This window comes from Cephus cinctus, unplaced genomic scaffold (assembly GCF_000341935.2).
Source record: "Cephus cinctus unplaced genomic scaffold, Ccin1 Ccin1_scaffold0597, whole genome shotgun sequence".
NCBI lineage: Eukaryota > Metazoa > Arthropoda > Insecta > Hymenoptera > Cephidae > Cephus > Cephus cinctus.
In genome coordinates this window covers 1,003,100-1,029,812 of record NW_014333243.1, presented here as the reverse complement: position 1 = coordinate 1,029,812, position 26,713 = coordinate 1,003,100, and the positions used below count along the sequence as shown (strand labels likewise).

Sequence of the window (26,713 nt, the reverse complement as noted above, 5' to 3'; positions counted from 1 at the left end):
CCGAACACATGTGTAAACCTAAAGCAATTTAACATTTACCTGAAGCAACGTATGCACCCAAAGTAATTTAACACGATTCATTCATGACTTACATAGGTGCGTGTGTATACGCCTACATAAACTATATCCCAGTTCCTATTTACTTCCCCACATCCTACCATTGATCCGTCAATAATTACCTGGCAAAATTATAACCCATATTAAACTCGGTAAACTATTCGACACTCAATTACAAGCGTTAAAGAATTTCACCGATGAGAAAAGGATATATCAATTATACTCTTGACCCATGAATACGTATACACGGCGAACTGTGTGCTCATTAAAATTTAAAAAAACTCAATTCTATCCGTGGGCGATCGGTAGGCAATAATGCATCAAGCCAATAGTTTCGCAAGACAAATTGAAACCTGATTCATTAACATGGAGAAACCAAATAGGGACTTGGTATTACTTCGATAGATAACAATAGCTGCTCCAGTCAAGGTTGTCTCAATTTACCATCCCTGGTATCAAACCCGCTCTACGTTCTCTATAATGCCGAATGTCGTGTAGGCGGATACGTTACGCAGCTTCGCGGCGGATGAGATTAGCGCCTGCGTCCCTCAGGAACACTTCGCTGTTTCCTTGATTCATGAGTTTACATACGAAATGCGTGCTGACAATCTAATTGGTGGTACAACATCGTGGGAACACCCGTAACGTACTATTGATATGACAAGAATACCAATAATGAAATAAAGATCATCAAAGTCCGTACCAATAATTTCCACATTCGAGTTGCATAAAATATTACCAATACTATATCATAAATTATTCATCGATGCCTTATATAGATATAAATAAATAAGATTAGCGAAACGTAAAGAAATTATTTTTGTTCAATAATAACAATAATGCCTAAATGATTATACGTGTACGTTTTAGTGTTGTCTGACACTAAAAAAATATTTTAAAGCATTATCATAATAGACATTAGATACGATCGAACGATTACGCAGATTAGTCACCTGCTGAATGCTGATCGATTCTGGTAATAATGTAAGCAATGAGAATAGTATATGATTATGATTACAATATCATTAAGCGTAATGATTATACACGTGTGCTCCCTGAGATCTCATTCGAAGCATAACGTCGAGTGAAGGCGTTCTGCCCACTGGATAGACTCGCGTAAACAGTAATATTATATAATACATATATACGTAGAAGCCTACATGCATAAATAAGTATTTCGATTGACTCGGCTCAACCGTAAGAGCAAGGATCGTAATTGATAAGGATTACGAATTTATTATATAAACGTAAGAGGGATAGAAATTTGTCGTCTATGCTTTGAGACGTAAATTTTTGATGCCTAAGAGTCGATAGATACCCGGAGAGAAAACAAAAGAGATGAATGAAAAGAAAAATGAAAGGAACTACACGGACGTGAATCACGTCTTATAATAATAGACGGTTTCGAATCTCAGCGCCATGTATAGCAATGGCTATGCAAATCGTATTTACACATTCGTATAACCCATTATACTCTTTGGAGTGTATAGGCAAGGCGTCGCGTAGCCTCTGGCACGTAGAAACGTTCTAGACAAATTTAGGCCAGCTTATAGGCCAAAGAAGGGTAGTTTATACGAGTAGGAAGTTGAATATCCGCATATACGTATACAGATATATTACAGCTATGCATCACTCGGTGAGATAAACTCTCTAGATATGCATAGATATTCGAAGAATAATGTCCGATCGAAAATTCGCAGATCCCCATATACGATTTTCAACGTCTGCCGACGAAGCCCTATACTACAGGGATATAAGAGACTTAGATACCTATACTGCAAATCCCACCAGGTATGAAGGTTCTGTCGTGACTTTGTGTCGCTTGAAGTATAACTTCTTTACAAGAACAAAAAATGGCTACAAAGTCCTTGCTAATGACGGCAAAAACATTTTACTTCGGTAGAATTACTTAACGCCCACGTTCAATCGTGATGCGAATACACGTATAACGATCCCCGTTAATTATAAATGAATAGTCTCTTGATCATGTCAATTAATGATAGTTTCTTAAACGGATAATTATCCTTATTTACTTGTAGCATACAGAGTGTATCCAATGTGCGTATGACGTTGGGATAATTATCTCAGACCAATGGGTCGAAATGGAGAACGGTCCTACTATCTCTAAGTAACTGATAATAAGCCGTGATTCGATACGCTTATCGCATCTCCCAGGAATATTATATAGGGATACTACACTGAATGATGAATACATGCAGATCCGCGTTATCTCCAGGTTGATAACCTCCTGCTTAAAGTCTGACTACCCTTTCCGTGTCCGACCACGTCCACTATTCCTCTCCTGTGCCTATAGACCCTACGGGAGGAATATGCAGAGTCCACTGTAGAAGGGAGTACCTACAGAGGGAAAGAGAGAGAGGATCAGTAACTACGTCAGTAGAGTGACAGAGAGGCAGTGAGGAAGAGAGGACGCGGAGAACGGTACGGAGAGAGGGCGAGTAAGTAGGAGAGGAGAGAGGGACGGCCAAGCTGTCAGTGCTACAACGGTCCTCTATTCGGGAGGACGCTTTTTAATCACCTGTGGTTCTTGACAGGAGCTTTTCTAAACAAAGGTTAGTCGTTCTCTCTCTCTCTCTCTCTGTATTAAATGTTGAGCCATTTTTTGCCTATCGTCCTCCATTAGACTTCGATTAGCTGTTGACTGTTATAGTGTATAATTGTACAGAATTTAATTGGCTGATCGATACTGCATTTGGTACACAAAATTTCGTATCGACGATCGATACACCTGGAATCGGAGAGATGAGCAAGATTTAATTGGGTAATTAATTCTGATTCGGGTATTATAGTGCAGTTTCCTGTTTAGTGTATATAGGTATAGTCCTCTGCTGGTTTCATACGAAAGTTCGTTGCGCAGGAGCAAACGCATCAGAGTCGTTTCCGTGATCGACTAGCTGTAGCTCTGCGGCACGATTTTCGCGTTGCTCTTTCCCTGACGTTTACCTCTTTTCCTCTGAGATCCCAACGTGTAAACTGAATTATCTAGGGGCAAGCGTGTTCCCACGATGATTCGCGTAATCCTGGAAAAAGAGAAGATAGTTTAACTCACGCGAGGGTAGCCTTCAATAGAGACTAGCGTGATCTTCAACTTAGCAAAGCGATTCTACAGACGTTGAGAGCAATTATTATTTATTTAATTTTATCGTGCAATCAAAAAAAAATCACTCCTCCCCGCCTTACTTCAAACTATAACAATTCTTAAGTGGAGACACGCACTTGGCATGCGCTGGTTATTAATAAATTCTCAAGTACTCGTATGTCCATGTTTACATATGTCTGGGACTTGTCGGGCAGTACGAATTAACCCTAGAACAATTTATTACCACAGTCCATCATTCAGTACTCACTGGGATACTTTTGACACTGACTATCTTCTTGCTAATTCTACCGTTGCTAAGAGACACCTGCCAGACGGTAACTGTGACCGTCTAGTAGCAGCATCAATTGGAATTAACGTGACAGAGCAGATCTGAAATATTTAAATTTCAAGAAATATCTAGAAACTAAAGAGTAACAGTGAAGTCATTTTTATCCCATGTGTAGTTCTAGGGTATGGATCAACCGGCAAGTGTCAAGAACCTTGGCCTTACCAGCAAGTCACTGTCTTGCATCCAAGATGCGACGACCTAATTGCGTCATTACGCAGGAACAATGCTGGCATTAAGTCGGTCGTGCATTTGCATTTGGTCCACGGGATGTAAGTTGCCCCACGAGTCTTGGACGTAGGTGCAAACTTTCTGTGCCGTGTGAACTTATCTTAACTTGCTATTCCAAGTCTCCAGGTGCTCGCAATGAAACTACCTGCAGGCACTTTGAAGTCGTTCGTGTTTACCAGTTTCTAGGGTACTTTAAAGTACGTCCAGGTTACAGAATAAGTCAACGATGAAATTTTCTATTGAAAATTTTTGTTGTTACCCTTTGTGATATACGTGTGTCGGGAGAATTTCTTTTTTCACGGTACAGAGAGACCTGAACCCATATGCATACCATGTGTGGACACTTGCTCGTTTAAAGAGACATTTTCGTCATGCACAGATTTACCTAATACCAACGCGACGCTACCAAACTGACGACCCTGGTCACGTGCGATTATAGAGACATTCGCAGACCTATTCGTTCGATGATTCCGTTCATAAATGGTCATGCGAGTACGACGCGTAATTATAGAAAGCGAGCCATATTTGAACTGTTACTTAAATCCAACGCGACCTTCTTGGTATTATGAATTTTGCTCTAGGCCACAATAATACTTTATCTGATTGACTTAAAGGTTAGGTTTGGGACAATAAGTCTGGATTCATTTCTCTCCTTCTTTGGATAATTTTAATAAAATCTCTTGGTGCTCTTTTTTTTTTCTCTTTTTCTTTTAATATTATTATAGTATATATTCTACTGACGATAAAAAATGTCTACATCCTACTAATATACCTCGCCAAGACATTTCATTGCAACGCAATAATTTATGACGAACCATTCAACCTTCCATTCGTACTATTCGCCATAAAAGACGGCCACGGTTACATCACGAGCACGTTCTGAGTCACCCTGATAAATTTTGCGTAAAGTCCAGCCATTTGCTTCAACAAACTCACAAGCATTCTGCGTGCCGCTCATGCTGGCTCAGGGAATTCTTTTTTCGACTCTTTATTTAATACAGAAAAGATATATGACATTTTGAGTTTAAAAAATGACAGTAGCCAGAAAATGTTCGTTTATATTCGTTTGGTGTCCATAACATCCAGTTATATCTATATCAAATTATCCTAGCTAATCCTACCTATATAAAACATACTGATAATATACATAAAAGATTTTATTCCTAACGGAATCAAAGAACTTTCTGATTCGCTCACCGGGTAAACGTTGCGTTGTTTTAAAAAAGGACAACGCGTGGGTGAAATAACGGTGAATTTCATTACGGTCACGTATCTGTATTTTATACATATATATATATATAAGTGTGTGTAAACAATTTTTTCTCTCATAATAATCACTCCAGATACGGACCTACCGTTACCGTGAAAAGATAAAAGTACGTGGGTGGTCAATATACATTTACTCAGTCTCCCTCATTTTCGGACAATCTATATCGATAAACTATAACCAATCCCAATAAATAAAAAGATGACGGATAGTCTGGATGAGCGAATGCTCGCTGATTGAATCTTACCTGACTTCGCGTGTGACAGCATTGAAAATCCATACTCACAAACATCCTTCAAGTTCTCATTTTCATCTTTGGATGCAGTGGACTGTGTCGAAATTCAATATACATATATAGTATGTATATATATATATATATTTTTAAGGCGCTACTGCAATCGCGAGGTACCCTACCCACTGTCGTGTAAGCACGGTTTAATTTAGATAATGACGTCATTAAGCGTTAAAAAGTACAGGACGTAAGCCACACCTTGTCCTAGGGTGGTTCGTCATCCCCGGCAGCGATTCTCAAAGTTGAAAAAAAATGGTTCGAAAAAAATTTTACGTCAATTCTAATATAATCTTGTCTGACCTACACAGGATTAACTACTTATCGATCGATTGCTCTGCGTCATTATTTCTTATACGACTTAAGCGTAGGCGCGACACAGTCTTTAGCTGTCTTACGATAGAGAATATGCCGGTACAGTAAATGACTATGGAAGTAAATAATATATATGGTATACTGAATCCTTGCGACGTTTCTTCATAAACGTCAAAGAAATATACCTATATATGCATATTGGTAACGTGAACGTTATGGTTTCAGATTAGCCAGGGGTACCAGCCCTTGATTGGTCAGACAGCGATCGAAGGTGCACAATGGCAGCGCCCCAGGCGTCGTCTCGTCTAGAAATGCTACAGGTAAGAGTCGCCACGATTCTGTCCAATTTTCACACAGCATCCAAGGTGATCTTAATATACGGATGAGGGAGGATAATCCCACGCGACGAACAATATGTAATATATTACGGTTACGTAGGCGAAGCAAAGTTGAATGAAGAAGTGGGAGCAATCTCAGATCCCATTTCGTGTGACATGTTATTCGCAGGGATGCAAAGTGGACAATGTTAAATCCCATTTTTATATCAAGGGATAAACCAGTCGAATATCTCTCTGAATTTTTGACAAGCTATATCCGTAATCCCCTACCTGGCCTTACGAAGGAAGTGCTGGTTACGTTGGCCCACGTACGATACCATATAGCTATACGTAGTGCATACCTATATGGCACCTTGCCTTGACTAGTACGACCTAGGTAACGACCCACGTTTATGTATATGTATGTATATATCCTGCGTGTCAACTGGTATAGATCGATAGATCAAAGTTTCTCTCGTGTCGTTGGACCCAAAATCAATTCCGTCACGGTTCGTCGAAGCGCAAATGGCTACGGTCTTTGGATTCAAGATTCAAATAAGTCGAAAGGATCGATGGATGTAGGATGGAGAAAAAGATCACGGGATCATTATAAGTAACGATGATGTCAAGGTCAAATAGATATTAAAACTCGTGAAGAAATCCCGTAACTGAATTATTTAACGTCTGTGGGTAAATCTTTCATTTTTTTTATGAGCTCACGAAATTGCTCTTTTTTTTAAATAAATTTCTCTACCCTACCGAGAGGCTGTTTAACGACGTTTGTACGCGCAAATTCACTGCTCACTCCGAGCAATGAACGCCGAGTCTGTTTTCCGTGCAAGCAGCCAGTAATAATATTACGAGCAGTGCTCAAGTTTTGAGCGGCAGAAGGTACTTGACCTAATTTGTCTGGCCAACAAAGGGAATTTGGCGGTCGGAGGACTGAGGGGAGAATAAGAGAAATTAGGAGAAAAAGGAGAGCAGCTCGAACGGAGATGAAAGGATTAAGACGAGGGAGAGAGAGAGAGAGAGAGGGAGGGAGAGGGAGGGAGGGAAGGAGAGAGAGAGAGAGAGAGAGAGAGAGAGAGAGAGAGAGAGAGAGAGAGAGAGCCGTCTTGAGTAGAACGAAACGAAACTATAAGAGACGGGAAGGTAGACCGTAGACGCTTGGCTTGTCAACCGCAACTTACTGTCGGGATTGTAACCATAATGTTGTGACGTCATTTCCTCCGTCTTCGAACTCCATGCTTTGCCCATAGTGAGTTCATACCTACTCTTGTTACTACCGTCCAGAACAATTATCCCACGAACCGTATAGTGCATATAACAGTAGAGACACCAAACTTCATTCCATCATAGTTTAAATAGTAAATCAATGATCTCCGTTGAACCTGACAGTCAATCAGAAACCACCAAGACACCGTGCGATTATATTACGTCAGAGAAAGTCATAATGATAATCCTCTTTTGGCAGATTTTTCGACGAGCTAATTTTATACTGTACATAGCGTACATAGCTTAGACTGTCCAGGTATTATATGTTTTATACAGTGGGAATAGTCAATGGAGACTTACTCGAAAGAACTTTCTCAAATAATATTAATACTTCTGTACACAATGCATGACTATCCCATAGGTTACATACTGGCACGCATCGCACCGATATGCTAATTCATCAAGGATCGAATGAGTCAGGTTGACGCTTGAGCACCACGTGGGTGTCTAGGATACCTTTACACCGTGTCGCTACCATCTCAGAGTGTGACAGCCTGCCTCGAGCCGAATATTGACTATCTCGCGTGGGTTGACAGCTTCATACAACACCACCCACTTGTCAAAAAATCGATCCACCCGAATTCATATGATAGTTTAATGCATACACTATCCAATACCATTTCACATATACGCAATTTGTATCTACAGTGATAACCAGACGTTATGCCGAAAATCGACTCTTCCAATTAACACCTGGACCAATATGTATTAGCTATCATTGGTATCAGCATAGCTGGTATAGTATACGGTACAGCCAGATATCCCAGAGTATCTATTACACGGCTCCCGTTCCGAATACATCTGCAACAAGACCAAATATAGTAATTACCTCGAGTAACTGGCCATAGGACTACGTTCTAAAATTACAATTACAAATTGAACTCGTTACCCTCCTACCTTGATGACCGCGCTCGGCACATACTTGTACCTGCGACGTTGCTAACTCCTCATCAATTATTTATGCTGGGATCAACGACGTGCCTGTGGCAAACTTCACTCTAAACCCACATTTCCGATTTATTTACTCTGTATCTTTTCCTTGTTCGCTATCAGATCTTCTTCGGCATCCTTACTGTATATCTTGGTAGCTATCACGTGAGAAATTTATTTGCTGGTGCATTGCCAGTGCACCATTTTATTTATGCACTTGGATGCATCCCATGTGTGTACATGCATAACACTGTCTGCGCAGTATGTTCAATTTAATAGGCTGTTTTATATTATATGTTTTACGATCCGAAACACTTGCTTCGATTAATCGCATGCAGCGCTAGGTGTTCCTCTTGGTTGTATTTTGAGCAGAATGGTACAATGGAGAATCTTGGCTTTTGAGTCATCATGATACTCTGGACAAATTGGGTGCAGCATACTGGAAAGTTTGTTCTGCGTAAATAGTGCTAAATTATGGCTTGCACCTAACGTCGAAGCTATTATATAATTTTTATGTCGGTGGGCAGCATCTCTCGGGATGGTTAGGTCATTTTTTTTGCTCGTATGTTACGCAGCAAGGTCGGTAATTCGTGGGTATACGCAATTGTGTAAACGTGTGGAAAAACATGTGGGCGCCATTGTTTTGGCGGATGAAGCGAGGTGTTCGAGTTGATTAATTATGCGGTGAGAATTCAGTAATGTATATTTCTACTCCTTTTTCATGTTTTATGAAGTATGGCGTGTGCTAGGAATAAATTTAATGTGTTGGTGGAGTTAAAATTTATATATGATACTTCCTTTTCTTTTCGACTTTGTGTAACGACTCTTTTTTACTCCCTTTGTCATGGAATAATGTATTGTACGGACTCGTGGAACTTTATGAACTATCGCGCGAATTCTTCGAACCTTGAACCTTGAACCCTTCGTTAGGTGGGACTGTTACAACACATCGATAGAAACCGACCTTCACTCGCATCAAGTAAATCGCTTCGGTTACTTTATGATGGAATACTTATATAAGACTGCCTTTACGACATTACCGCGTTTGCCGATAACTGAGCTTTAGTATTCCATAAGATATTATCGCACTGAATAATGTATTGTAGAAAAAATTGCCATCATCATTTCAATACGTCCAATCTGACTATTCATTTATATCCGTGTATTCGTGTTTTCAGTGCTGGACACTCGTTCCTCAATTATTAATAACTCATTTGGATTGTAACAATCAATATGACAATGTGTAAAAGGCAGTATGCTAACGTCACGAGCGCTAAAATCAATGGCAAGCTACCTACGTGATCTTCCAGAAAATTATTAAGGGCTATACGATGTACTTAAATATTTATCATCGGTCTATAGAGTTTACTGGACTGACCGACAGAGTTTCCCTAAGTATTCAAAGGATAGAAGCCACTGCGCATGCGGCATGGAGAAAGCATGAGCGCCTTGAGGGTTGCTAGCAACGCAGTTGTGATAGCAACCCTCAACGGGTCATAGTTCATCATCAAATTGGCCATTTACTTGGCAAGAACCTTGCCGATAAGAAACATTAAAACGAAAATAAAGAGGAAGTGACGCAATTTATGGAGCAGCCTATACCCTGATTATTCGACTTCTCCATATATTTTTTTCGTCGTAACAGTGAACGAAAGGGTTCGTTAAAAAATCCGTGGTTCAGTGTAGACTCATTAAACATCACTCTCCCTGGACTAATTGGTGGTTTTGAAAGTGATGCAATAACAAAATCTTTTGTTCGAAGTCAGACGGTTTAATCCTTCGCTACTAATTTCACAGCGCATTAAGAGTTCTTCTGCTTCGTGACTTATCGATCGAGACCGTCGTGCGATTTTCAAGTAAATTTAGCTACGTGTTATCGATACGCTTGGCCACATGTGTGCACGCAATGATACTGTAAGGTATCGCCGTAAAACAATAGTGTAACTGTAAAAAGCCGTTGAGTACCCGCATAAATACAGATACTCGCTATAGTTACGTTTATGTTTCTTACTAATGGAGCGCTGGCGATGCACGTTTATTATCCGAGCCTAGCTGGTATAATTAAAGAAAAAAGAAGACCGAGCACTGCTCTAAGAATTTTTATGCGTTAAGAATGACCGAGTATGGCCGCGCGAGAAATCTCGCGGAAATATTAATATAACGTGTACTAAAAACAAGGGACGCGGTATGTAACTAGATGCTGTAACGACGTACTTCCGGTTTTAACGATTAACACAAAGATTTACGTCTCGCGTAAACAGCCATACCGCCGGTTGCTTGTACTTGACGCGAAACACGATCGAGTCTCTTGACTATAAAGTTGAGTGAAGCAGAATCGATGAATGGCAGCGCCGACGATAGTATATATATTGACGGAAGTGATGTCAATCCTCTGCGTCATCAATACGAAGTCTCTTTAATCGTCTGACAAAATTTCATCGTTGGACGGGAGGTGTCGTCCTAAAAAAATGTCCATTAGATCACATTCTCTTGGAGCCCGTGGAGTTTCGATGAACGTAGACACATCCTGGGCCGCACAAGGACTCGCATCTGCCATTACGAATCTAAACAGCATGGTTGGTAGTGCATTAATAAATTCAGTTATAGCTCTTAATAACTATACCATTTAATAAGGATTAGTCAGTGAATTTACCTGATTCTCAAAAACATCAATTTAACGCACATGCATTCATTAAGCGTTACACAGACGTGGTTAATGACAGGTAGCAGATGGCAAAGTGTGCTCTCCATTTATATCATGAGTTCACTCACTTAGGTCCAAGCTGCGCATACGTGGCGGTTCTGACACACATGACCATTTATAGGGAGAGTCTTTCTTTCTCTCTCTTTCTCTCTCAGCTATGCGAGGACGCTGAGAGCAGAAACTGTCAGACGCTGTGTGCGGGATGAAGCCAGATCAGAAGCCATGATCCAAGTGAAGTAGATACGTACAGTCTTGGTAGGACATCTTGCGAAATCGATCGATACGGCGACCCCGTTACATGGTACGGGTTTCATTGACTTTTTTTTTTTTATTTATCTCCTCTCTTAGTTGTCCTTCGATCATTCCACATTCGCCACCAGCTCATCAATCAAAAGCAGCACAAGCCTCATGAAATGGTATACGACTCCTAGCATAGCCATCTATAAGCGAAGCCTCCGTTAAGGACAAGGTGAATGGACCCGGGTAGCACGATGTGCACGAACCAGTGGCGTAGGATATTTTCGGAAATAAAAGCAAAGCTTCGAGGCCTGGCGTCACTTTCGTCCTGTCTTGATGGCGGAGGGCAGTGTACCTTGAAGTCGCTGGCTCATGCTTGATTCGCTATAACAATAGAACGGTGCTCGGTCATCTGGTTATAATAGAGAGAAACCGTGCTTATCGAAGGTGGTACTTACTCTTTTTAATCGTCCTGTGATTCTGCGTAAGTCAGAGCTTTTTAAGAACCAGTCGAAGCAGCTTCCCTGGCCTTTGACTCATCTGGCAATAAAACGAATCTTGGATCTTTTTCAGAAGAATCAGATGAAAAATGATCCGAGTCACTGGAAAGATCTTGAGTTATGATTAGCTCTTGTGCTATACGCTTCTATTATGTTAGACGTGACGTGGATCTTATCTTGATTGGGAACAATTATATGAAGTAGCTGCATGTTAATTCAATCGGGATTTCTTGCTTCTACACTTTTCTTGGACGTGGCCTGCATAGTGCCCGTGGACTTGGCACTGGGACTTGGCACTGGGCCTGCATAGTGCCCGTCACTGATAAGTACCTGACAGTTTCAATATTATTTTTCCCGTCTATTTAAACTGACTAGTTTCGGGCCCAACCATAGCTGACCGAAACAAAAACCGATCTGCGTATTGAATATAGCGATATTATACCACTATGGTCAATTGATACAATCAACTGGAACAAAGTCAATTCGCATTTGAATGTATCTCTAAGCAATCAGATTTGATTTCTTTTTTATCAAATCAGTCTGAGTGTCCCGCATTGATCATGACCCATTCTTCCTTCGAGTTACCTATTTCTCTGTTTCTTTGTGATATATCATTTTGGTATCACTGTCAAATACTAATAAATACGCCAAGACAGTTTGAACGGTGGGGAGTCATGGGTTGGCGTCGGTATCCTTTACTGCGCTCACTAGGGGAGTGGTCACGTCAAGCATGAGTTCCCTTGTGCCATTTCACTTGGCGAATAGTTGCACTTGCAGTCACCTGTTAACTTCTAATCACCCTCCGTTGGAAATACTGCGCGGGGATCGACGGCTAACCAGGATCACTTCCGGTGACGAATATGGTTCTTTACACTTAACCTGCTTCGAGTTTCGGATTATTCTGGGCAGTGATGAAAGTTGTGAGTGTATTTTTTGAACTCTCCAGGATTTTTCGACTTCGGTCGGTTTCTACTCCCGAAGTCTTTCGCTGCGGATGCGAGGGGTGATCGCGATTTTTCGTAGCTCAGGTCCTTCTTCTATGTTCTGGGTGTGCGAATACTAATCAGTTCGCATAATTGGAAAAAATAATATACCGTCAAGAAGGGATCAATGACACAGAAGTATACATATTTGATGCCGTAAAAAAATAGACAATACATGCATATGGAGTGGACAGAGCTGGTCGAATCGATTATCGACCCCGAACTTTCATTTTATTCCCCTGTATTACGCAACGACATACCACTATCGATACGTCATAAGAATGATTCATGAAAAATGATAAATAGTTAAATTTTTTAATTCCCAAATCATCCCTCGTATTTTGCGATATCAAATGTAATAATTTTATGGCCAAGGTGGCAGTTGGAATGACGTTTTTCTATATTAAATTAAAAGTAAAATAATAAATAACACTTACGTAGAAAATCAGCTGATATAAATGACTATTCACAAAAAATAAAAATATATATAATCAGAACTGCACGTTATGTCATCGAAGTAGGACAAACTTGCAACTGATAAATTGCAATGCTAACATTGATCTGTATTAATATACGCTGTATAGAATATATACGCTGTATATAAACCTATATGCACGATATGTAAATGACGAATCGATCCGATCGTTTCCAAAATCGATATTGATTACACCCGAATACACTAAATTATTAATTAGCATAGAAACCCATCGAACTAATAGAATTATAATCGTCCCACGTGCTTTCTAATCGCACTATACATCATTACATAGTCAGACCGCAAATTTCATTAACGAAAAGTCGATGCCACGATTTTGCGGTATTTCTAAAATATATTGCTGGGTAAGAGTTCAGCGAAAAGTGGTAGCCAATAAATAGCGTCTACTGTAGAGTGGCCAATAAACCTCTCAGGATCTTCTCTCTTCCTTAGTTCTCACAATGTACGATATTTTATCGCGGTAATGAGTTTACTAACCCCTCCGGAAAATGTAGGTTAGAAGAATCGATGAGGTTTACACGTACCCTAAGCGTATAGTAACCGCATGGCACATACGGTTGGTACAACCTATGGTGTACCACCGAGCTTGTAGACATACGTGGACAGAGTCATGCATAATTCCTGACGAGTCATGAGTTCTGAATCCGATGTTGACAATTCTGGCAACTGGCAGCAACACTGCCAGTACAAGTGAAAACATATGGTCGGTGACTGTTGCTGAAATTGAAATTACGAAATAGGTATAATCAATGGCTAATGTCATTGAAGAAATTGCCGTCTATGTTGCAGGCTCGCTTTCAGCAGAAGCAACTTCAGGAGAAGGAGCAGAAGTTGCTGCAGCTTTACGATCAGCAACAGCAAAGGGCCTACCAGGTTGTGCAGAGAGGTAGCGCTGGATCGACCGGTTCTAATCATAGTTCATCGGTGAGTCATCAAACGATCAGCAGAACGACGACCACCACCCACTCGAGCTCCACTTCACAAGGTGGCGGAAAGGTGATGATCAGCTCGGTATCGATTATCAAGGCGATATCGCTGCTTTTAAATAATTGCGCGAAAATCGATTATCTGACCGAATAAAAATATGATCCGATCATCGCCAGGTGAGACAAATGTTCGACGAACGACGACAAACGACCGTGAAGGGAATCGACAGGAGTTATCCTCTAGAGCCTTTGGATAACAAACCCAAGAAGCAGGTGACCAGCAACGGTCATGCACCAGGAAAAGGTAGCAACGCGGCAGTGAATCATCATTCGGTAACCGTCAGACGCGTTGCTCGTGCCGATGTCAATAGCAACGTTAACGGAGGTAAACCTGTTGTCTCTTATCACGAGGAAGTCACCCACGAATCCTTTGGTGACGATGACGAGTTTGGAAACGAGAACCATGATAAACGATATACCAATGGGAATCACCATAATGCCAATCGTAATGAGGTGGGTGTCGGTGTGATGGGAAAATGTACACTTTTTTTTTTCATTTTCATTTTCAAATACACACGATTATCCATGTGGCTAATTGTTTGGAATCCTTTTGTTCTGTTTTTCATTTTCAAGGTTCATATCGAGGAGATACTCGATGACGACACGATACAGCGAAACCGACTGATGGCTAAGGTCCATCTGATGAACTTCGACAAAACGATGAAGTATCGCATTGACAACGACCTGGAGAGTGAACAGTTTCCGGAAGAATTGATGCTCGACGTACCGGATAAGCTGCCTAAAAGGGCGCCCACCAGGAAGATCTCTCAGGCGGAGGCGAGACTGGAACGGTTCAAGAATGCAAATGCGAGGAAGAGCAACGTTTCCAATAGCACGACGACCACCGGCACGGTCACGAGGAAACGTTCCGAGCCGATGTTCCCAGCAGGAACCAGTTCCAGGTAAGATTTGATAATTTAATCAGTGAATTAATGAAATTGCAAAAGACCGAAGTAGGACCAAGGACTCTGTAATTATTATTAAAAACTAATGAAAATTCTTTCATCGTAAATATTAGTTGTTGGTCATACACGTCTTTTCGCAAAATCCTGAACTTTCTCAGCTACACTATGGCCGCTGCTAATCTCTGACACTTATGTTTATCGTGGGAATTATAAAGGGGACTGTCTTTCTCCTGATAAGACTACATACTAGACTTTCTCGTGATCCCCTTAACAATGCATTCTAAGGTTAACTATGCATCCGCATAGTAACAAATGGCATAATTTTCGATATATCTATTTCGATCTGAGAATATGCGAAATAATAAATAATGAATAATCCGTCGTCGGGCTTCGCACTCGAAACTCGTGTGTCCATCCGACAAAATGCGGATGATATACGATAAGTTCGAGAATCATTTTTACCTACTGCTAATATCTTCTCTTTAATCGTTCTTGCCCGATGCGATGACAATAAAGCGAAATCGAAGCTCTATACTGTGTTCCTCATTGTTAACCGCAATCACACTTGACAACTTAACAGACATCAGAACGCTTCGATGCAAGCATAACGAATGACATCGGACATCACACGTGTTTTCCCTCCATACAAATCCCGATCAACGCCATCTCTAACCGGCTTTGGAATCTAGACTAAAATGGGCGATGGAAATTGATTCGTTTAAAAGATCATCGAATTACTCTTGTCGCCTATGGTTTCTCAGAGAGCCCCTTGCGTCTACGAGGATTACCAAGACGGTGAATACGATGAAAACCGGAAGATCCGAAGGGCCTACTCGTAAACGTAACGAAGGCACGAGGCCCGAAGTCATTTCGAAAAATGCAAAACCCACGAAAGCGCATAGCGAAAGCCCGAAAATATCTCAGGATACCAAGGCCGGTACACGGATTACGTTGAGAACGGAGAATATTTTTGATTCCCCGAAAAAAGACGATGCGACGCTTTACGAGCCTCGTACCGTTCAGAGGCAATGTAGACGTTCGGATACTGCCGGAGTGCAGTCAGGATACAGAGAGTTCACGAGAACCGGGTTTAACGAGAGGGAAGTGAAAATCGTGGGAAAACCTACGAGCTTCGCTGTTGAGAAAACAGAATCACGTACTGTGAGTGACGGTAAAATTGTAGGGTCTGTGAAGGTTGATGGTACTGGTAGTGTAGAAATAATTGAGAAAAAGCGAAAGCCAGGATTTTCGAAGATCACTGTCATTAGAAAATCTGATAAAGTTAACGAAGGTAAAAGGTCATATGCTCGGGATATAAATTCTACGAGGATAAAGTCCAAGCATGAGATTGATACGGCGAGGAATGTCAAATCGAAAATAATTAGCAGTAGTCCGGAAGTTGTTGGAGCAATTTCGAAAAATATCATTTCGAGGGAATCCAGTCGGCATACTGCTAAATCCTTATATAAGGGTAGGACTGTTCAGGCGGTTGATAAATCTTATACGCGTATGGAAAAGTCCTCATCCGGAAGAGCTACTACCCCAGAATCTGCGAAACGTCGAGTTTCTAAAGATTCTATTACACGTATGAAAACCAATACAGGACGTCGTGATTCCGTGGAACGATCTAACGATCTCAAATCCGATATAATGGTGCGTTCTGCTCAATTGGTTAAAAAGGTTATGCGACGTCAAAGCATAGAAAAAAAATCGGATATCATTGAAAGAACGGCTTTGAAAGATTTGACAAAGAAATCGGAAAAATCTATATCACCAAGTGAAAAAACAGAATTACGGAAAACCTTGATATCTGAGAACGCGAAAAAAAAAATTGATAGGGATTCGCGCAAACAGATCAGGTATCATAAAGAGGATATTACGCCAGTAGAATCTGTTACTAAAGGGAGGGATTCTATAGAGATTAATACCACAGAGGGAGATATCGATAAGTTTGTAGTATCGAACAAGATCCGCGATTCGAGACAAGATCAGAACCTGAATCAATCGCGTGGGACTCCTCGATTTAGCCAAAAGAAGCTAAAGCACGTGGGAAGTGGCCATGATCCCAAAGAAATTGTGGACGATGTGCGAATTGAAAGAATTGAGGAAAAAAAAGACGTGATGTCCGATGGTAGGAGATCTAAAGGTTCTATCACACGTGTGGACATGAAAGTCAAGACTCATCAGTCATTGGGACGTGAAAGGCAACTTTCAGAGATGGAAGGAACGTCACGATCTAAGGCACGGATAAAAAAATCGAGAAGTCCAAGCGTAGAAGAGCGTAAACCGGTGCCGATAGAAATTTCCAAAAAAATTTCGAAAAAGAGCCCGGTACATTCTACTGAGAAAATTTCGAAAGACACCCTGACACAATTGGAGTCTGAACGTAATCGAAGCTCTTCGGTAGACGCTGACTCGACTCGATCAAGAATCAATAAAACAATGAAAACCAGGAAAACGCAAAAAAGTACCGATGTAAAAAAATCTCGCGAATCGTCCGTAGAACTGGAGATTGAACGTAATTTGAAAAATAAAAAAACTACTGCTGTTATATCTCCACGAGAACGAAACAATGTCCATGAAAATATCCAGATACGCCCAACCTCACCCGTGCGTAGACTGTGCAGAGATAGCACAATGAAGATTACAATAAATCTTAAGCAAAGTGGATCAGTCGCTAAAGACAAAAAAGTGATCCCAAAATCACCAGGTAAATCTAAACCATCCTCCAAGTCGAAAAGTTTGATACCTCATTCTGAGCGTAATGAGGACATAAAGACCAGGGGAGAAAGTTCAGCTAAGCAGTTGCTCGATAAAATAGACAGTCCTATAAAGTCGCGCGAGGTATCAGATATTGCTAGGTTTCGAAAGTCCAAAGTAACCGTAGAATCTTCTTCGAGTATTAAGTGCGATGGAACCGGTAAGCTTTTACGATCGATCGAGCTCGTACGTAAGGTTGCACGAAATCAAAGTCCAGGAATTTCGAGAAAATTGGAGGAAGGCATTATCACGAAATCAGGAAGCTTAAAATCGAGTGGATTGGAATCAGAAGAAGTAAAAAAGAGTGGCAAGCCCACGGATGAGTCTGCGAGAATGAAAAGTAATGAATCTACCAAGATAAAGGTCAGCTCGGATGAGGAAAGTCCAAAGAGTTCAATTTTGTCTGAAATCGATACCGATCGTCAGGAGATACTGGTTGAAGATCAGTCGATTAAACGCGATAAGAGTTCGGTGTCCAAAAGGAGCACCGATGCTTTGAGTAGTACTTCGAATAAAGGTATGCAGTCTATGGTGAAGGCAAAGGAGACGCAGTCCAAGACTGCAAGCCCATCGAAAGCTGTCGAAGTTGAATCTGATAATATGACTACACAATCGGCTCAAGATCATTCGACATTCTTAATACGGAGACCTATTAAGAAGAGAGGTACCGTTCTGAATTCGGATATTTATGAGCAGCAGGAAGCTAGTCAAAGTAAACACGCTTATTATACGGGAACTGGTAAGATCGACCGTAACTCGAATCATGATAAAATTTCAAAGTACGACAAAGCGAATGCTTCGAAAATTCAAATAAAAGATATTTCGAAGCGAGGTAAAAGTCCTGATTTGAAAAGAAGTGGTCGCGACGAATCCAAAGTTACGGTATCCCTCCCTGTACCAGTAGAACTTGAGAAAAGTTTCATATCCGCCGAACTTGCTCGTCGCACAATGGATGATCGAAGGCAGGAGAACACTTACGGTTCGCGTGGCAATGGGAAAAGTAACGTTTTAAAGGAAGTTCATATTGACGAAACCGAACTTACTCCCGAGTATCAAGAAATATCGATTACGGATCAATTCATAGAGCCAGGTGGCAATAGGTTAAAAAAGAGAAAAGAAGATGCGTTGTACAAAAAAACTGAGCAAAAACGGCAAAAAACGATTGAAGATGTTGAAAGAGATTCCGTAGATCCGACTAAAAAAAGTACGAGAATCGTATCAAAACCTAAGGTCGTTGGCACAAGACGCAGAATATGCAGCAAACTGATCAGACAGATGGAGACCAATCTGAAGGAACAGCCAGCCAAAAAGGCCATGAGCTACAAAAAAATTGTAATGACCAAGGAAAGATCAAATATTCGTAAAAGTCCAGCTGCTCGAAGTAAAAGTCCAAAAGTCGAGACTTCCGAACGACCATCGTCAAGACTTTCCGGTACCGTTGAATTTGATTCCATAAAGAAACAGCCGGTAGCAATGCCACGAACTGTACCGACCAAAAGTCCAGAAACAACAAGAGGTAAAGAATTCGTAAGAATTCCTAGCGAATCTACAGATAAGCAAGAAATACTAAAGTCACCGCAACTCATGCAGAAAGTAATACGCGAACAAAGTCCCGAGCACAAATCGATGTCCTCTGAATCCATAAACTTCGATCGTGAAATATCAGAGTTCGAAACGGTGCCCATAATCATTTCCAAGGAACCGGAACAGCCCGAGCATAAAATAGTGAGGAAACAGGAAGCGATGTTTTCGCCATCTAAAAACCCAGAGAGCATGTCAAAACCTACGCGCAGTGCAGTGAGCATAAGTAAAAAAGTAGCCGAAAAGGAAAGTCAAAAACAAAAGACAGATTCGGTTAGTAGAATTTGCCTAAAATTAGCTGCGGACAAGGAGTTCAATGCGATTCGTGAAAAATCTATCGGAGCCAGTTCGAAACGTCCGACTGAAGTAAAAGTCAGTCGTTCCATTAAAGCCACCATAAGGAAACCCGTTCAAAGACCTCGTCGTGTAAACGATATGCCAAAAGTGGATAGACTGACTGACGTGCCTGCAAATGGTAGAGCGTCTAGTGCCCGACAAATCGCAACTGTTTCACGTAAGCATACAGTTAAATCTGTAGGAAAAAATTTGCCAACACATAGCCGAACACGTAATGTTTCTAAAGATTCGCTTTCTCCAAAGGATTCCAAACTGAAACTAGCGCCAAGCACGAAAGCATTACGTTCTACGGCTTTGGTACAATCGGCTATGAAGAAACAGACTTCAGGGGTAACGAAGATCAATACGTCACGAAGAGATACGACAAAGTCTGTAGAAAGTCTGGAAAACGTTAAAAACATAGGAGACAAGATCCCGGAACGTCCGATCGCAAATGTGGGATTGAAAAGAAAATCTCGACCGCCAAATTTAAATTTGGAAATTATTCGAAAATCAAAACGCGTAGACTCTGCTGCAACTGAAAAACCTATAGAAAGAACAAGGACTGACGCAACGAATAAAAAAGTAAGCGGTACAGTTAAAACGTATAAGGTCGAGGAAGTTGAACGATCGAAAAAAATAGAACCGGAAGTTCAGTCTTCGAGTAGATTAAGAATTGTGGATTCGGACGAACAGTCATTTCAGAACAAACTTATTGATGCCTTGACAAAAACAATCAATGAGAAGAAAACGCCATACATAGTGTCCAGTCCGGATCCTTCTAGGATAGAGAGACTTTATCCGAGGTATCCTGTAGAGGAAGAAGTTTTGAGTTCACCGGACATTATGAGAAGGTCCGGAGAAATAAAAAATAATGTACCGCCAGTTAAGTGTGAAAGTACCGATTCCGTGGAATCTGCTTTGAGACGTTTTGATTCTATTGGAACTGATACGGATCAGCAGGAAATCGTGCAGGTTGATACAGCCGATAATCATATGATCGATATTAGAGTTGCGCAAGGCCTGATGCCAAAACCAGAATCACCAAAGGCAAGAATGGCAGTTAAAAATGACACAACTGACACAGACCAATCCGAATCCGTAACGGTAATAAAAGGCCACGCGAAACCAGTGGGTGCTAGTAGTAACGACCGGTTGAGTATGACGACCAGAAAAGTCGAGGAAAAAAATATACCCGAAATTGTACGCGTGGATGATAAGAAGTATCTCTCGGAAGTACAGCCGATTCGTAAAAACATTAGCGACGAGAAGAAGGAAAAAGCTAATTCGATTATTAATTTAAAACTGATCGAAAAAACACCTGAATCTGGAATTGGAAAGATATCGATTGCTGCATTGGATACGCCTTTGCAAGATTTTGAGTCGAAGCAGCGAAAAATTGCGAGAGCTCGAAATTCTGTGGAACTCGCACGTACTTCTGTGCAAATTCAAAAGCCATCCTGGAGACGTAAACTCTTTGAAGATTCTGACTCGGGAGTCGAAACCGAGGTGGTACGTCCGAGAACGGTGAATTTTCACGAGAATCAACGAATAGATAAAAATTTGAAAAGCACCAACGTTATTAAAGGAAAGTCTGAGATTTTGGAATGTGCTAATAGAATCTCCAAAATACCAGTATCTCGTGCAGGATTCAAGACGCATCAATTACAGTCGGCGACACCGTTGAGATCTATCGAAGTTATTAGAAAATCGATAAGAAAGGAGCAGCAAGGTCAGTTACGAAAAACGATTCCTGAAGAGCCTGATTTCAAGAAAGAATCGTTGCGTAAGCCAAAATCGGTAACGATTGAGACAGGTCGTAAAATGACAAAACCTATAATTTCCAAAATTGCTCAGAACAATAGAGACACTGTGAAAAGGGTTTTGAAAGCTTCCATTACTCGGATGGCATCGAAACCTAAAAATTCTCAGACAATAGGGTTAAAATCCAATCACGACAAGGATGTCACGACAAAGGGTTCGACGACGTCTCAAAAAAGTCACTGTAAAAATACAAAAAAAAAGGTAGAAACAAAGTTTCAACGAGAAAAGCCAAGCTCAGTATTTTTCGAGTATTCCAGCAGTCTGACGAGAGAAGGAAACGCAAACCATGAAGCAAAGAGCTCCGTAAAGCCGCCAAAATCAAAGGAAGCAAAGCAGTCCATAGAGGTTGAAGAAATTTTGAATAAAAACAATAGGAAATTATCGCACCAAGATTTGCAAGTGGAAAATTCGGTAAATCCTTCTCCACGAGAAAAGGATCTTCACGAGTTAAAAAGAAAGCAAACCAAACCAATATCAACCCGTCGCTCTACCGCACCCCTATTTTTGCATGGTGATAAAAAATTTAAGATAACCAATTCAACAGAACCAAACGTAACGCGTCGTCAATCCACAGGAAGCAATTTGAAAACTGTCAATGATAAATCAAACCTCGCCGATTCCCTTTCCAAGGAGACATTAAAGAGCAACTATTTCATTAAAAAAGATAAAAATCAAGATGCAACCAAAACAAAAATTTTAAAAAACGTTACCGACGAGTATCGTTCAGATAGTCTCGACTCTTTGGACGCAGAATACAAACATAAAGAAAGCTCTGATGCAAGATACGAGACGACCCACACGCAAAGCTCAGATAACGTGAAAAGTTCAAAAAGTGCCTGCAGAATTTCCCAAAGCACGTTTGCGGTGGACTCCCGTTCGGAAAGTCCTGATTCCCTGGAAGCTGCGCGTATATACTCAAGACAGACCATCAGGGACGAAAGTTTCACGGGACAGGAGCGTAACACTGATCGTGATCAAAGTCCAAGTCCTGATTCTCTGGATGAAGCTTGCAAGTATTACACCAATACACGAAACAAGTACCGTACAGATAATAAAAATCAAGCAAGGTTTGCTGTAGAGTCTCGTACCGAGAGTGAAGATTCCTTAGAATCTGCGTCTAAACACTCGAAAAGCATAAAAATTCAAAAAATATTCAGAGAGTTCACTGAAAGTCCTGAATCGAATGACAAAGGACAGTCCATTCGCGAGTTTCACGAAATCACTATACCGCACGAACAGTACCTTAAACGTCAGGGAAACAATTCGAAAGCTTTAAAGCAACAGGAAACCCTAACTAAAAGTCCGGCACCTGCCCTTAGGGTTTCGAAAGCTCCCAGTCCGGATCCAGTATTGAGAAAAGGAGTCGACAGTAATTCTAGAACTCCTGCGGTATCTGCGAAAAGAAGTGTTCCCCAGTCACCTACGAAAAATCCCGAGGTCGCAGCGAGGGTAAGAAAAATATTTCACCAAACTACAAAATAATTCTACTAGGAATCTCTTAAGTGTATTTTATTTACGTGGTAAGTGTGTCGTTATTTTTTTAGCTGGTCTCAGCGGAAGTCAAAAATTCGGTAGCTCGAGCCACCAGAAAGTCATCTAGTACTGCAAGGAGTTTGGATACCAGCGGAAACAAGAGAGCTACACCGAATGTGCCAAAGACAGGAGACAACGTAGATGCACCCAACAGAGAGAACAATTATCAGTCAGAAAACTCTGCAGGAGAGAGGAAATTGGATGGCGATGCTCTACCGCTCAATCCACGGAAAAGCGAAGCTTTCACCCTGGAGTTTGATGCTTTCGGCGAGTCGACGGAGAACGGTCCGACGGCAGCTAGAAAGCCGCCAGCCAGAAAACAAGTCCCAGAAGTGAGTTTAAACTTTTAAAGCTCCATTGTTCGGTCTTATTCCATCGACCATTCGAGCGCGCCTTGCAAACCCGATTGTTCGAACTCTTATTACCGCGTGTAACATTGTCGGCGACACGTAGTCGGCTGAGAAACCGTGAAAATTAAAGACAGGAGATACGCATTTTCAGAACGAGAAAGACATGTGGCATGACGGGAGTCTTTAAATAACCAAGAAATTCGTATATTTCTTTTTAACGTTATGCTTCGTTTATCAACGAATTCCTTTGTAACATACTGCAAGCCTGATTCGTATTTAGATTTTTCGAAAGTACCACTTACGAAATTCACCGAATGCCACCCGACTCGAAACTCTTTGTTTCTCTAATTTCCTTTCTTGACGACCTATTTGATCCCAATTCTTTTTATACGTCCTCTGCAATCCTCCGTGTCCACTGCGACCCACGCAACGCCTTTTATGGCTTCCTTCACCTGTTTCTCCTTTTCACGTTCCTTTTTTTAACCTTCCTCCGCTGACATCACCATCGTATAACGCGTTGCGTACAGAGATCCTCATTCGCGATGTACTCTGCTATTAAAGAAGAACGACAAAATTCATTTACTACACAGATTATAAATGATAAAATTAATTTGACAATACCTTATTAACTGCACTGTACGTGAACTCTATTTCTTTCAAATATCATTTCACATCGTCTAACCAGCACGACTGTATAGTACATCTGTTTAACGTTACAGTCTCATAAGCTTTCCAGAAACCTGACGTTTCATTTTTCCACTGCACAGTAGAACGTCGCATTGCCAGTGAAAATAATATATGCAGACGCTATACCTGTCTACATAGTTTCCATAAAAACGCAGTGTGCAGCGGCGACAAAAATGAACGCGAGAAAAACGCCTTTCACATATTATTCGGATAAATAAAATGGTGTCCCACGTCTGTAACTTCGGTCAATAACACTCGATGTCTCCAACCTAAATAATTACCTTGTAACAATTTCCAAATGCATTTTTTCTTTAAATAATACAAATTCCTCCATGAGTCACCGTTCTGAGATCAATGACGTTCCTTGGATATAACATTTGTTAATTTTGCAATGCAAATGATTCTCATTCCACAGTAGGTACTTTATCTGTTCTGTAAAGAAATGTTTACTAGGCGAATAATTTAATATGAGATTTGATCCTTCTACAGAAGCTATCAGGAACTCCAACGCAACGTTCACCTGCTGCTACACCTTACACCAGACCAGTCTCCTCGCTTTCCACTGCGTCCAGCAGCAGTTCCGCACGAGGTCAGACTTCCGCCATTGCCAAAGGTAAAATGGCTACAAAGTCCAAGTCTAAGTCACCGACACGTGGTAGAGCGTCGTCAGGCCCTAAAGCTTCTGCCAGAAGTGGTGGCACGGCTGTAAACAAGTAAGTCAAACTTTATACACGTACTTCCATTCAATTAATCTTTTATTTCTATGACTAATAAATATCTTTCACTTGCTTCTAGCGACAATCTAATTGAATGTAAGATATGCGGCCGCCGCTTCGCGCAGGACCGAATAGGACTTCACGAGCAAATTTGTGCAAAGACTGGACAGAAAAAGAGGAAGCAATTCGACGCCATGCTGTTTCGTGTTAAGGGTACCGATTTAGAGCCGTTTGCTAGAAAAGGAACATCCAAGAAAACTGACGTAAGTTGTCTTTTATTATAAAGTCCCAACCTTACCACTGTCCTTTCCACTTGTATCCTTGCGATAAAGAATATTTTACTCTCGGCACGCGCACTCTTAAATAGACAGGCCAAAGAGGGAGCCAGGTACGCATTATAATGGGCAACGTGTATTCGGTCTTTTTCAGTCTAAAAATAAGAAACCTGAAGTGAAGTCAAACTGGCGAAAGAAACATGAAGATTTCATCAATGCCATCAGATCTGCGAAACAGGTTCAAGCTCATCTGGCGGCTGGTGGGAAGCTAAGTGATCTTCCACCGCCTCCTGTGAGTGATACGAGCGATTACATACAATGTCCACATTGCGGAAGAAAATTCAACCAAAGTGCAGCCGAACGTCACATTCCTAAATGTGAAACAATGTTGCATAACAAGCCAAATCCTCGAGCACCCCCTAAACCTAAGCGTTAGGCCTTGCTGCAATGAGTTCAGCTATTTAAATACCTTTATACTGATTTTTATATACGTAAATTTCTAATCCATTTTACAGAATAGATACCTCTTTCTGTTTATCATATATTTTTCTTAATAGATAACACTGTACGAGAGGTACATACATATATACACTTCAATGATTATCCTAAACATCTAATGACGATTAGTCGAATTTACATGAGCAGAAGATTATTTTGCATTTTTTAAATATATTTTTATCGAACACTCGAGTGAGAGTATACCTAATGAATTGTTCAATTGAACAAATACACTGAGAGTGTACTTAATGCATTGTTCGAATGAGCAAACATACCTTCAAAGTGGACGCTGGGGTTTAAATTGATATTCGCTGAATATTTTTTAACCGTTATATATGAGTCCTATAATATGTGATTTTTTTCTGAGCTTATACCGAAGTAAGTTTTGCTATTATGTACTAAGTATTGTACTCGTATCACGTGCACTAAAATATAATCGCGAGGAGCTAGATTAATGTAGCTTTGTTACTAATGTAAATATGTATTACTATAATAATGGCCTTAATGCAGCAACGAAAAAATGTTAGAAGCATTCCAGTGATAATTTTTCATTTCATCACGATCCGATCTCAATATATAAATTTACAACGCGATAATAAGGTTGTCGGTTAATAAACTATATCGTATAGTTTATGGTTATTTTAAAGTAATGATAAAGCGCCATTGCTTTGAAGCTAAACAAGTTTTTATTTTGATGTAAGTCTAGTCTGTTGGGGTCTCTACAGCGGACCAGGTGTACGGAATGCATATTAATGAATAATAAATGAAAAATATAGTCATCAACATACGAGTGTACGTATAACTGCAATATTTGTTTAAAAAAAACTTGAATGCATAACAAATACCTGCTCATTTTTTCTATAGTCTTGACAAAACCACAAGGGACGTTATTCTTCAACTTTGCTTCTATGAAAACGCGATTATTCTATTTCGCCGCATGCCGCATTATAATTTTCACGATGACGATCATCAGCCTCAAACAAAAAATTTGTGGCCAGTATTAATTAGTTCTTGAAACAAAGTCACAGATATTCATCTGCAGGGAGCATGTCTTACCAGTTACGGTTAACCTGCTTTTAGAGAATATTCCTATGATTTTTTTAATTGACGCACGAACAAATTCTCTGGCCCTAGCACAATGGCGTAGGCACTGCATTCGGGGATGAGTAGGGAGATGCACAACGCTACGGTTTTAGACGATACCAAAAACATGGC

General features: G+C 40.7%; 1 protein-coding gene across 4 annotated transcripts; it reads left to right on the top strand.

Annotated features, from left to right (window-relative positions):
* Positions 1–2,553: 2,553 nt before the first annotated feature.
* On the top strand, positions 2,554–26,283 carry LOC107269066 (microtubule-associated protein futsch). 4 transcript variants are annotated; one of them, XM_015742511.2, is made up of 10 exons: positions 2,554–2,630; positions 5,831–5,925; positions 13,837–14,043; positions 14,151–14,486; positions 14,607–14,935; positions 15,700–22,888; positions 22,984–23,304; positions 24,499–24,722; positions 24,805–24,988; positions 25,155–26,283. In XM_015742511.2, exons 2-10 carry the CDS (start codon positions 5,884–5,886, stop codon positions 25,434–25,436), a joined length of 9,114 nt encoding a protein of 3,037 aa, XP_015597997.1. In that variant the 5' UTR covers positions 2,554–2,630; positions 5,831–5,883; the 3' UTR covers positions 25,437–26,283. The 4 variants fall into 4 exon arrangements, with proteins under 4 accessions (XP_015597997.1, XP_015597996.1, XP_015597995.1 ...); XM_015742510.2 differs by lacking the exons at positions 2,554–2,630; positions 5,831–5,925 and adding an exon at positions 10,203–10,703 and having other exon boundaries at positions 22,987–23,304; XM_015742509.2 differs by lacking the exons at positions 2,554–2,630; positions 5,831–5,925 and adding an exon at positions 10,203–10,703.
* Positions 26,284–26,713: the final 430 nt, after the last annotated feature.

Excerpts from the sequence above, each read along its gene's own strand:
- LOC107269066 (XM_015742509.2), top strand. The coding sequence starts at position 10,596 with ATGTCCATTAGATCACATTCTCTTGGAGCCCGTGGAGTTTCGATGAAC. Across the intron at positions 23,305-24,498 it reads CCAGAAAACAAGTCCCAGAA|AAGCTATCAGGAACTCCAAC; the intron begins GTGAGTTTAAAC and ends ATCCTTCTACAG. Across the intron at positions 24,989-25,154 it reads GAACATCCAAGAAAACTGAC|TCTAAAAATAAGAAACCTGA; the intron begins GTAAGTTGTCTT and ends GGTCTTTTTCAG.